The 13,642-nt window shown below is 37.5% G+C and overlaps 1 protein-coding gene across 5 annotated transcripts in view; it reads left to right on the top strand.

Annotated features, from left to right (window-relative positions):
• Positions 1-12,591, top strand: part of arhgef6.L (Rac/Cdc42 guanine nucleotide exchange factor 6 L homeolog) — a 64,796-nt gene extending 52,205 nt beyond the window's left edge. For 3 of the 5 annotated variants that reach the window (XM_018230026.2, XM_018230028.2, XM_018230030.2), the window contains 5 exons: positions 4,659-4,752; positions 5,197-5,286; positions 9,807-9,909; positions 10,955-11,009; positions 11,436-12,591. In XM_018230026.2, the coding sequence (XP_018085515.1) occupies positions 4,659-4,752; positions 5,197-5,286; positions 9,807-9,909; positions 10,955-11,009; positions 11,436-11,558 (465 nt within the window). In that variant the 3' untranslated portion in view covers positions 11,559-12,591. The remainder of the gene's footprint in view (positions 1-4,658; positions 4,753-5,196; positions 5,287-9,806; positions 9,910-10,954; positions 11,010-11,435) is intronic. The other 2 variants (XM_018230029.2, XM_018230027.2) reach the window with 1 other exon arrangement.
• Positions 12,592-13,642: the final 1,051 nt, after the last annotated feature.

Raw genomic sequence — 13,642 nt, 5'->3', positions numbered from 1 at the left:
TATCCTCATATTTTTCAACAAGGGGTACTTTATTTATTATAAAACACAAGTTTTAGTGAGTCATGTGACCAAAATGACATCGCTACTCACCGTTTATAACTGATGACATCACTAGTCACTGTTTATCAGGAGATATTCATGGCTTTTGTGTATTATATGGAAATATTTCTGTTGAACATATCCTTATGTATTATGTTTAGTGGTGTAATACTTTAAATAAAATAATAAATATATAAATAATAAAATAATAATAATATCAAATATAATCAAATAATAAAAGGGTCTCAGACTATTTATCAAAGGTCAGATTTTAGAGGTTTTTGAAATCATGATTAAAACATCCAAACAAAAAGGGGATTATTTATCAAGGTCCGAATTTATCTGAGTATTTCTAAGTTAGAAATCCGAGCAACTCCGATTGCCCGAATGGACCTTATTTATGAAGAAAAAAGCCTGAACAAATAGGGTTGGGCAAACTTCGGAGCTTTTCCCTGAAAACTCTAAATTGTTCATGCGGAAAAATCGCAGTTTTCTGAGTTTTTTGCACCAAAACCACAAACCTCATGGGATATCAGTATGGACATCAGCGCAGACACTGGGACCTTCCCCATTGACTTATACAGGACCTCGAGAACTTTTAGATGCTGGGGTTTCGGATTTGGAGTTTAATCAATCCGAAAACCACAAATTATTTGAGGTTCGGACATTCGGACCTTGATAAATAACCCCCTAATAGTATGAATGGAAAATTTATACCAAAACATGCACTAAAGAACTAAAAATTAGATTTTTTGGACTATTCCTAGTGAAAAAAATATGAAAACCTCTAAAAGTCCAAATTCATTTTAAACGTCCAATAGGATCAGAGCAGTTCCCATTGACTTCTATAGTCTTCATCCAGACTACACTGATTCGAGCTTTTTACATTCAAGTTTTTTCTTAAATTAGAATCCATTCGAGTTGAGTTCATTTGCGTTAATTCGAGGTCTAAAAAAGCTTCAAAGAGAAAGAGTTTTATGGAAAATTTTTAATTCTATTGTTAGTAAACAGGCCCCTAAATATTATAGAATAAAAAAACGAATATAAATCTAGAAAAGACAAGAATATTAGAAGACACCTTTGAGTTCTATGACTGTGTATAAAAGTACTTAGCCCATGGAATTGTGCATTTTATATCATCATGGAGCTTGTTGGTCACTTTTGTTATCCTTGTGTTTTACAGCAGGTTGTACATTATTCCTTGCATATATGCTAACAACTAGGGTATTGTACAAGTTAGAAGGAATAATGCACCTTAGCTAGAATGTATAAGGATACAAGAAGTTGCCTTGGATATACATATATATATATTTATATATATAAATTACTGATCTTTAAAAAGATACTTATTTTATGTGTAAATACTGTATTCTATTGCCCTTGTGGGAAATTATCACTCATTTATTTAAGATTTTTACATGGTATAACTTGAAAATGAATCTGGTCATAATTTGTGCAAAAGTTATGGTATACTGCAATTGCTTTGCAGATATAAAAATATTCTTCTGATCACCTGAATGGTTTGCCTCAATTAAAGCCCCTATTTGCTCATTGTCTCGCTTGATGTATTGTGTAGTGATTCTTGTAAATTATTTGAATTCTCTTGAGCATGTATGCATCTCATGGAGATGTTTGTGTAAATGTATCTGTTACCATAGCTGTCTCTGAAATACTGGCATTTTTTGTGATAGCTATGGAATTCATAAATTTTGCCTTGGACCTCCACTATAGATTTTCAAATGCATGTCCACCTAGTCATTAGGTAGGCCTTTTAAACAACAATTCAGCAATGTCAGTCATCCTTACTCAGCTAGTTTTTAGTCTCTACTTTGGGTAGGGCATCTTCAGTGCCCAACCGGTGCTTTGTATATTCTGAAATGCAGGGAATTGCATTGCACATCTGTCATATCGGAGAACTTTATACCTTCTATTGTCTCTATAGAACAGAAATCATGTCCTATTATATCAAATAAAGGAATGGGTGCGGCTCTCCAAAAGTCTTTGTTGGTTTAATTCCACGGGTTATCCTGTGTTCGATATCCCAAATCAATGTATTAATAATGCAGTTAGTTGTGGAACAAACCCAAGGCAGCAAGTTGACTGCAATATTCTTTATTGGGAGGAAGAGTTACACAACATGTTTCGGGCGGAGCCCTTTGTCAAGTTTACACTTGACAAAGGGCTCCGCCCGAAACATGTTGTGTAATAACATAATATCAAAGGCTATTGTGATACTAAGCTCTATAGTTAGTATAGGTATGGGTATATAGAATTTAATTAATTAAGTAAATTAAAAATTTCAACCCAATTTAACTATGTAACTATGTAACTCTACCTCCCAATAAAGAGTATTGCAGTCAACTTGCTGCCTTGGGTTTGTTCCACAACTAACTGCATTATTGATACATGTCCGATTATATTATAGATCAGAAAATCCATTTGTATTACAGTTACGATCCCCTCACCTTAAGAGTATCATCTTCTTCTATCAGAATGCAATAGGTTCAGGGTGTCAATTTGAGACTACCCAAGATGTCATAAGCCACTAGGGATGTAGCGAACGTCGGAAAAAAAGTTCGCGAACATATTCGCGAACTTGCGCAAAAATGCGAGCGGTTCGCGAACGGTTCGCGAACCCCATAGACTTCAATGGGAAGGCGAACTTTAACATCTAGAAAAGACATTTCTGGCCAGAAAAATGATTTTAAAGTTGTTTAAAGGGTGCAACGACCTGGACAGTGGCATGCCAGAGGGGGATCAAGGGCAAAAATGTATCTGAAAAATCTGCCTGTGTGTGCTTGGAAGAGATAGTGTAGGGGGAGAGCTGTTAGTGATTTCAGGGACAGATGATAGTAAGTTTGCTGGCTAGTAATCTGCTTGATACTGCTCTGTATTGGAGGGACAGAAGTCTGCAGGGATTTGAGGGACATTTTAGCTTAGGTAGCTTTGCTGGCTAGTAATCTACTGTTCTCTTTAAACAACTGCCATACGTTGACCTTGTAGGCATTGTTTGGTGTTTTTTCTGGAGACGGTAATATTATGGATATTTAGACAGAATGGGAACAAGGTCACACAGCTCGATGGCGGGTTGAAGAAACAGTGTGCAAATAATGCCTACAGGGCAAATAATGCCTAAAAGGTCAACTTATACACTACTACAGCGGTAGTAAAATAAAAAAAGTAAAATAAAAAAAAATGAATATTAAAAAAAAAAATTAAAGTTGGTGCTGCTGAACTACTAGGAGCAGCAGATTAGCACACCAGTCCCACTCCCAACACTGCTAGACTAATAGCACTGGGCTCTTATAGTAGTAGTAGTAGTAGTAGTAGTAAAACAACAAAAAAATAAATAAAAGCAGTCCTTACAAGGACTACTGTTATTGCAGCAGTCAGCAGATGAGATCAGAAGCAGGACAGCTGCCCACTGCAGCTACATACAGAGCACTGCAGTAGAAGGTAGATTACTAGCCAGCAAAGCTACCTAACCTAAAATGTCCCTCAAACCCCTGCAGACTTCTGTCCCTCCAATAACAGAGCAGTATCAAAACGATTACTAGCCAGCAAACTTTCAACTGTCCCTGAAATCACTAACAGGCAGCAGCTCTCTCCCTACACTATCTCTTCAGCACACACAGGCAGAGTGAAAAAACGCTGCAGGGCTTCGGTTTTTATAGGGAAGGGGAGTGGTCCAGGGGAGAGCTTCCTGATTGGCTGCCATGTACCTGCTGGTCTGGGGTGAGAGGGCAAAAAAAGCGCCAACAATGGCGAACCCAAAATGGCGAACGTCGCGCGACGTTCGCGAACTTCCGGCGAGCGCGAACACCCGATGTTCGCGCGAACAAGTTCGCCGGCGAACAGTTCGCGACATCTCTATAAGCCACCTAACTTATTGGAAGGTTGACCCTTGTAAATGTTGGTTTGTTGCTTGGTGGTGCACCTTGCACTTTCCTGCCTGCTTGCTGCTATGTGTCCTCACCAAGACTAATGCTTTCAGTTTTGTTAGTTTGATTTCTACCATCTGCTATCTCTTGTATTATTACAGCGAGGGTGGGGAATATGGAACATGCAGACATCTAGGCATCTTGGACCTCAGCCTGAGCAGACTCTGCCACCTAGACTTCATGCATCCCACAGATTATTAGACTGTTTGCCTTCTATTTATAGGCTGCTAGGCACTTGCTCTTTCCTTCTTGAGAGTGTCAATTCTTCATAGAAGGTGACAGCTAGTTCAACAAGAGCCTAATTTAAGCTGAAGATTGTTTAACCTAGGTTCTGCTTAATTAATAGTATAACATTTCAGCCCATGAATAAAGATAACAAAGGCACAGTGCACATTTATTATAATGTAAGCTTATACTGGTGGATACATAAAGACTGATTCTTTTGCGTGTTAAAGAATATCAATAACTAACACTTAAAAAAGTCACAGCAAGCATAAATACTTTTCCTCTACACTAGCATTTTTTTGCACTGAAATGTCTTGCTTACAAAAACAGATCTGTTTTATTTTCATTTAAGCTTGCAGATTTTTACTGTGTTTGAAGAGCAAATGCTTGGCTTGATTAATCGGAAAGAAAGTCTGATGTTTCATGCTCTACATTAATTCTTGATTTCTTTAGGATTCCAGCAAAAGCCCAAAAAACGTGAAGAAGTTTCTTCCAAAACGAAAAACAGAAAGAAAGCCTTCAGATGATGATTCTGGTTTCAGGAAAAGTATGTGGTGTCTGAGGTAGCAGCTAAAGTATACTAATTTAGTAAAAGAACAAGTTTTTTTCCTACTCAAAATTCCCACGTACATATTATTGCTTGGATTTACACACTATTAACATCATAGCTAATCTCCACGTTGACTGCCTTTTGGATACTCCTATGAGAGGTCAACTGTTTTAATTTTTTTAGCTTCCCCATGATATATATTTTGTTGATTTTTTTTGTGGGTAAATGAGTCTACATTAATTCTTAGCTAACCCAAGAAGGCAAAACATGATTGCTCTGTAAGGCTACCATTTTATAGTCATTGTTACTTTTTATTACTTATCTGTTTATTCATGTTCCAGTCTCTCATTCTAAACACTGTCTGGTTGCTAGTATATTGAACGTTAAACTGATGGAAGATTTTATTTATATGCCATCTTTTCTTTGCATATTTTTTCCAAGGCACTGTTGCTTTAGAAGAAGATGCACAAATTCTCAAAGTGATAGAGGCATATTGCACTGGTGCAGGATTCCAGCAAAGCCATTGTTCTGGTAAGTACAATGGTTATGTCTCTAATTTCACATACAGTTACTGACAGTAGAATTATTGAACGTTTGGAAAAAAGGAAAATATTGATCTGCTGTGTTTAATAAAGGCAAGATTTAACCTTACAGGCATAATTCATACGTGCAGCAGCAGAGAAATTCCAGCTATTACAAAATCAAATTGTACAAGTTTAGAGAGCTGGTAAAAAGGCTTACAGAACTACTCTACTAGGAAATAAAGAGGGGAGAATGTAGAACATTTTTAGCTTTAACAGTCTATAAGCAGTCTTGTATGTATAGGCAACTATAGAGACAGAGTTCATCTATGTAGGCTCTCTAGTGGTAGTGTTGCTTTCACTGTATTCTTTACTACTTATTTAAAGGGCACAGAGAATACCTATGCTACCTTAGACTTATGGTATCTTATGGTATTGCTCTTTCAATTGCCATTAACAGCTCTTAACTGGCTCTCCCTCATTCCATGTCTTATCGTGTATAGCAAACAGAGGAGGAGCCCTGTTGGAGGCAGTAAAAAGTGTCCATGGGGTCAATAGTTGATGAAATTGGAATAAAAATTGGATTGGAGGGCCCTGCCCACAAAAGCTTTCAATTAATGGGGTTGCATTGGTCACTGATATTCAAATTTGGGGGTGAATGCTTAGATCTGGTGAAAAAGTACATTGGTGTTGCTGTTAAATTGCCCCGGCTGCATTACTCACACAGGGATATGCCTTATTATGCTTTAAAAGATGAGATAACTAGACTGTGTAGTAAATGCATTGTTCCACTAATAAGATTTTTCAAGCATTTCTTAAGCTGAACTGACATGAAATACATTCACATGTGAAAGAGTTAACTTGGAGAAAGTTTCTTTGTCTACAAAAGCAAGACAGATCTTAATCTGCTTGTTTGTGCATACACAGGAAGCAAGAATATCTTTTCATCAGCAGTTTTGGCAACTAGAGGGATGCAGCTTTTTTTTATAATCACAGCGATAGTTACAACTGTTCTTTTTGTTCCATATCTTTCTCCGTTAGCTAAAGTGGCTGCAAGGTATACATGTACAGTCTCATTCTCCTGTATATTCACACATGCACAAACTCACACATCACCTGAAGAATAGCATAACTAAAGTGAGTGCAAGGTGTCCTGGGAAGTGAGAGAGGGTTCCTTGGTTTTGTCACTAGAAGATTAAGATATAGTAATATTGAACAGGGCACCCTTTAGTGTTTTGTCACTTTTTGTCCAGAAGGCACTATTGTATAGGTCAATATAGGAAGCTTATCACTCTAAGTGGCAAATTTACTAAAGGGCGAAGTGACTAAAGCGGGGCTAAAATTCACCAGTGCAACATAATTTCAGTACTTCATCGATTTACTAACGTTCGCTGTCGTAACTTCGCTAGTTAAGGAGATAGACTAGCGGTACTTCACTCCCTAACGCCTGGCGAATTTGTGCTCTGTCGAATGGACGTACCTACGAAAATTCACTAAGATGCGGATTGTACTGAACGTTATCTCTTGCGCCAGACTTGGCTTCGCCATCTCAGACCAGGCTGAGTGCAATAGAATAGATAGGAGTTCCTCAAAAAATAGGTCAAAATTTTTCTAAGTCTCAAAATACGCTGGCATCTTTTCCTTTTTCAGGGTTATAGGCTGAAAAAGAGCGTACATTTTTTTTGGGGTAACCGGCTTCCCCCCTACATTTCCTAACATATGGCACATAAACTATATACTGGGCACAGGTGTAGGGCAATATAACAACTCTATTTTCTTTTATTAAGGTTTCCCGGGCTTGTGTAGTGTAATGTATTTGCTGCAACATATACGTCCATTCAACTTTAACTTCCTGCCGTATGCAAATTAGCCAACGCTAGAGTAGCTTTGCTTGGCGCAGTAGCGCTAACGCAACTTTGCCAGCGTTCAGCACCCTGGACACAACTTCGGATTTTAGTGAAATAGCGTTGTGCGAAGTGTTGCGCTGTGAGCAACGCCGTCGCTGGCGAATTTTCGGACGTTAATAAATTTGCCCCTATGTCCCAAGTGAACTACCCAAATAAATGCTTGTGTATTTTTTGTTCTGCAATGCAACCAATGAATGAGCGCAAGTGAGTGTTACATGTCTGTCTGGGACTGTGGATAATTAGTTTAACATTTTGTGAAAGTTTCTTTAAATCTGATTTACATGACGTTTCCTAATAAACCTAATGTGCAATTTGTTTATTGCATTGATATTTGAGATGCAAAATATCGCTTTTGCACTAAATTATACAGTTCCATTATTGTTGTTCCCTGCCAGTGTGCTTCAGAGGCCTGACTTATTTTTTTAATATAGAAATTGCTTAAAGGAGAATTCAACCTGTGGGGAAAAAAACCCATACCCCCCACCCCAGGTACACCTCCCTCCCTCCTCCCCCAGGGTACCTACCCCCCCCCGGGAAATACCCCATACTCCATACTTACCCCTCTGCACATATTCTTCCAGCGGAGTTCCACGCATTCATCTTCTGCGTCCTCTGTAAGCTGACTGAGAGATCTGTAGTTGGAGCAGTTTGCCGGTTTGCGACAACTTCGCATGCGTGGAATAACACGGAAATTGCAGATCTCTCAGTCAGCTTACAGAGGAGCCGGAAGATGGGTGTGTGCAACTATGCTGGAAGAATCAGCACTGAGGGGTAAGTATGGAGTATGGGGCATTTCCCTGGGAGGGGGGTGGTAGTTAGCCTGGGGGGAGGAGGGAGGGATGTGTACCTGGGGTGGGGGGTGCGGGGTTTTTTTCCTTACAGGTTGAATTCTCCTTTAAAGGGCAGTTCACCTTTAAAGGGCATGTAAAGCCTACAATTCCCTACCATGTATATAAGTTGGGCATATCTTCCCCACCAAAGCCACATCATTTGTACTGCTTAACCCCCTCCATTTGCCAGCACCATCACATTGTCCTAAAACAAATAGCAGCTTTCACCCGGCAGCCATTTTCCCTCTGACACATCATCAGTAACATTGACATGTGCAAACAGGACATTTATGCTGTAAAGTTCATAAAATGCAGAATGCAGGTTTACACAGGCACAACATACTTTGATAGAAAGTTTTGCTGGGATTGAGCACTGTAATGGTTAAGCTGAGCTCAGGAGAGGTGGTTAGGAGAACAAATTAGGATCAGACAGCTAGAGTTATCAGATCGGAACAAGCAATGTTATCTCTTCATTGGCTGTTAGACTGGAGAGTGTTTACTAATCTGAGCTGAGAAGAACTGAGCATGCGCATTAGCCAACTATTCCTGAGGGAGGGGGCAGAGGGTTAGAGGAGGAGAAGAAATTGGAAGTGGTTAAGGGGATGCTGCAGCCTTACTGTTAACCTTTTAACAACCAAAGTGGCAGGTATCTAAAGATTTCAAAGAGGCTGTTCACTGATTAAAATTTTGTTGGGGGGAAGGTTTACATGTCCTTTAAATTAACATTTAGTATTTTATAGAATGGCCAGTTCTGAGCAATTTTTTAATTTTCATTTCATTGTTTGGTTTTTTTTATAGTTTTTTTAAAATATTTTCCTTTTTCTTTTGACTCTTTCCAGCTTTCAAATGGGGGGTCACCGTCTAAAAATTAAATGCGCTGTAAAGCTACAAATGTACTGTTATTGCTACTTTTTACTACTCGTCTTTCTATTCAGGTCCTCTCCTATTCCAGCCTCACATTTCAATAGATGCATGCTTGCTTAAGTAATTTGGACCCTAGCAACCAGATTGCTGAAATTCCAAACTGGAGAATTGCTGAATAAAAAGCTAAATAACTCAAAAAACACAAATAATAAAACATGAAAGCCAACTGCCATTGTCTCAGAATATCACTCTTTACATCATGCTAAAAGTTAAATCAAAAGTGAACAACCTCTTAATTAACTTGTGCATGACACTGATATCAGAACCATTGGCTTCTGCCTTTTTCACGTCATTAAACTCATATATCACTGCATATGTTTGGTGTGTCTATTCCTTTGTATTGATTTTAAGGGAAACTTTGTAATAAGCTGCAAAGGCAGGAACATGCTTGATTAGGATTTGTATCCTTTTGATATTGTGCTGTTACACAGAACTTTACATAATTCACATAAATCTATTCCACAGTGGCATATACATATATGAATCATAAAACAAAATAGGTTTAATTTTATCAGGAGATCTGCCTGTGTGTTTTTGTAGTGTGGGATTCCCAGAGGAACGTCATAGATGTACAGTGAGAACATGCAAACCCCTTGCAGATTTGTCCAGCTTGGTGTCCATTGCTAATGAGCCACTGTGCAATGAAGTTGTTCTGTAGATTACTAGGTAGTGTGGTTTCTATAAGATTCAATTATGGGCAAAGCCAGGAGAGGTGACTCATATACTGCAGGAAACTAGGCAGTGTCTCTTTCCAGTTTTCTAAGAATATGCCAGAATAACTATTCACACCTCTCAGATACAGACTGAAACACATTTTCCCCTTATTTTACTTATTCAGATAGGAAAAGTAAAGCAGTTTTGTTTCTCAGCAGGTTCACGTAAAGATTCTGTTGCACAAGTGTTGCTACTTGAGGAAGAAAATCTCATAATTAATGAGCAGAGAACCAATGGCCAAGCAGTTTCAGAAGAAAAGTAAGTTGGTCATTATAATCAGATACCTACTGCCAATGTTCTATTGTCTGGATTCATCTTAAAAGGGGAACTATTGTGAAAAATGAACATTTAATATGAGCTTCATCATATTAAAATAAGTTATATAAAAATTCGGGCCCATTTCTGAAATAATCAAGTTTATCTTCACTATTCCTCTCTCTGCATTTGTTACTTTGAATTCTGTATTCATGCATTGCATGACAGTTAAGTCTAATACAACCTTTGGGGGGCTCCTTTTTCCTAGAAGATGTATTAGAGCTCACTCTCTGTTTCCCTATAGGCAGGGGTTGTGCCAAGGTCAGTTATTGTGTTACATATTGTTTGTGCTGGAGTTGGATATTTGAGTGAGCTCTAATAAATGTGGTAGGAAAGGGACCCCCCCTAAAATGTATATTGGATCTAACTGTCAATGAAAATCTGATACCCAACTCATGCAAGACAGTATGAAGATGAACAGATGCTGAGAGAGGAATAGTGAAGATAAACTTGATTATTTCAGAAACTGTACAGAATCTTTAATTGATTATATTTAGAAGGTTTCTTATTTCAGCATGATGACCCTTATATTAAATTTTCATTTCTGCAAACCACATCTAGATCCATCAATACCCTCTGAGATAGATTTTCTCATGGTTAATGCTTTAACAGGAAACAAACATAGGAAAGCTTCAGCAATACAGAAGCCAAGCCCTATCCCTACCAAACCTTGAGTTGCAATTATAGCAATAACGTGGAGCATTCATATTCAACTACATCTAAAGCCTACATAATGAATGTATTACTGAATATTCAATTCTGTATGTTTGGAAAATAAATATATATGTAAATACATACATATAAAAAAAGACATTTCAGCACAATGTGATGTTCTCTGTGTTCAGACATGCAGATGATTATCCCTTTGTTAGTTGGTACTTTCATTTTCAAAACAAATTGCAATGTTAAAATGCAGGACTCACTTGTATTGTTGAAGTTCCCTATGTGTTATTGGTATTAAAAATCATCTATCTACACTTTCTTGTAGGAGCCTTGTAGATACAGTCTATGCATTACGAGATGAAGTCATGGAACTAAAACAGGTGAGAATATGCAGTATACACTGAACTTACTTTGTGGTTTTCTGTTTGTCCTTCAGTGAACCAAACTAACATGCACACCAACATCCATGCTAAGAATGCGAGCCCAGTTAACCCTGTTAACTCAGCTGTTTTTTTACTTAGTTCAAGAGGGATAATAAAATAGCATAAAAAAAAACACAGGAAAGCAGAATTATAAAACTGATGTATCTGGAACTCATGGCACATACTTCCTCCATCTGTATGAAACGAGGGGAAACAATTTACTGTCTGGGCCCCTGCTTCACTAGTATCAGCTTTGTCCTTCACAAATAGGTTATCTCATATGGAGACATAAATAGCTGCTATATGTATATGTTTTTAGGGGTTTTATTGTTTTATTGTCAATGTATTGTTTTAACTATGAAGTGATCATTTTGTATTCAAAAGGAGAATAAAAGAATGAAACAATCGTTGGACGAAGAACAGAAGTCACGAAAGGAACTAGAAAAGTTAGTTTGGAAGATAATGAAACAAGCCAATGACTCCTCTCGGGATGATCCTTCCCATTAGAGTCAATGGTCAGATTTGGTTTTCTATGGACTGCATCCCTAATTTGTATTCATCTGAGAAATGTTTCAGTCTGTCATTGTCTAAATGGTCAATGGGACTCTGTGAAAAATGTTTTAAGGAGCCTTTCAACAACTTAAAGCTGTGTTTTATCTTCACTGATAAGAGTTTTACAGACTTTGACAGTTTCGTGTACATACAAAATGCATACCTACCAACTATGAGCTAAAAGGAAAAGTGTTTGATTACCATTTTGATTTCTCAGTAGGGCTTTCTTTGTGTGTGCTACTATTCATTTCTAAATGGCACAACTTTAACAAATTAGCACAATTACCCCAGGTACTGCCTGGGTGCAATAGACCATAGCAACCAATAACATATTTGCTTTTGAAACAGGTGATTAATACATTCTACCTGGTGATTGTTGCTATAGGTGATTAGACCTGTAGCAAATGTTGCACCTTTTATTACATAACACCCATAATTATGCAAATACTGACCTGGATAGGGGCATAGCTTACTTAAAGGACCTGCTTGGAATGGATAGTTCTTTTTACTGCATGTAATCTGGTCAGTTTGGGGAATAAGTTAAAATATCCTGAATTTTAGACCACCAATTTAAAAACCAAGGCAAGAGCATTTAGGGACATTTTCTGCTTTTGCCTGTTTATCAGCTGACAATCATGAGGCAAACATTGGCTTAAAAAACACAAATAATATTTCTGATTAGCCATCAATGTTATTGTAATGAGATTGCTAAGAGTAGAGCATCAATTGGTATAATAATAATAATATTATTTTCTTAATAAGAGATATTACTTATAGGTATGTCATAAAGTGAGACCAAATAAAATAGCATGTATTCATTTAAAGGGGAACTCTGGCTTCCAAACCAAAATTTGATAAAGAGGACCACATAACACTTAAACCCCTAAAATATCCATCACAGTTACCTGTTTCTTCAAAAAGTATGGATTAATGTCATTTTCTATGCTGAAATCCAGCTGGTTAACAGTTCTTCTCATTCTGCATCATTTGAAATCCTGGAAGGGAAGGAGGGACTAAACACAGATGTAACAACTTCTCCGCAGCTTACAGACAGCATGCAGGAACTACATAACCCACAATGCATTGCACTGTGATGTTCCTTTCCTTATTAAAATCATCTGTGCAGGGAATTGTGGGGTTTTAAGGACAGATGGCTGTTGATAAACAGTAACAGTAGTCAGCCATCTCAGCAAAGTAGTCAGAGAGATCAGCAGGAGAGCAGGGGGCTTGGCTTAGGGAACTGTCAAAAACCATTAAAAATCATGAAAAGTCTGCATATTTTTTTAATGATGTATATTGCAAAGTTGCTTGAAATTATGATTACTTTTCAAAAAGCTTGTTATGTTTTTGTTGAGTTCCCCTTTAAGTATATCAAAGCTAAGGGTTTTTGGCATAGTGTTCACTATGAGTGTGATAGAAGCTGAAATACAAGCTGAATCTAAAATGTTTAACGATGCACTGAATATAAAGTAAGTGAATGTGTGTTTTGCTGCAATAATTAGGTGTATAGATGAATGAAGCATTATTGTTCAAGAGTTTACTGCTGAGTCTAATTTGAAACTGTGGTTTATTAGGTACTTTGATTTCTACAATCTTCTCAGAAAAAAATCGTTTAGGTTTCTAACCTCTAATTATTACTTCCGTTAACAGAAAATGGAGAGCTGCCTTTGTGTGACTCACCAACTAGTGTACTGGGCTCTCCCCTTGGAGTGCCTGTTACTTTTAATGAGTAGTTGTTACCACTAAATACAGGAATTTTAATCTTTATTGTTTCCTTGGAAAGGTTGTGGTGATCAAAATACCTAAAATGCTGAAGGCCTTAAACATCAGAAATAAAAAGAGAGATCTGTTTGGAGCAGTGTTATTGCTCCTAGTTTATCAGATTATTAGATTTAAACCACTAGAATTTTTTTCATGATGAAAGCAATGCTTCAGAATTGCTCCAAGTTTTGCCTTAAAGGAAAAGTAAAATTACATACAATTTTCTTTATAAAGAGGAGTCGCTTGTAATATTCACAGAAGAAGAAAAAGTAAATTAT

Source organism: Xenopus laevis, chromosome 8L (assembly GCF_017654675.1).
Source record: "Xenopus laevis strain J_2021 chromosome 8L, Xenopus_laevis_v10.1, whole genome shotgun sequence".
In the NCBI taxonomy this organism is placed as follows: domain Eukaryota; kingdom Metazoa; phylum Chordata; class Amphibia; order Anura; family Pipidae; genus Xenopus; species Xenopus laevis.
Note: the sequence above shows the minus strand (reverse complement) of the source record. Positions and strands in the feature narration are given on the sequence as shown.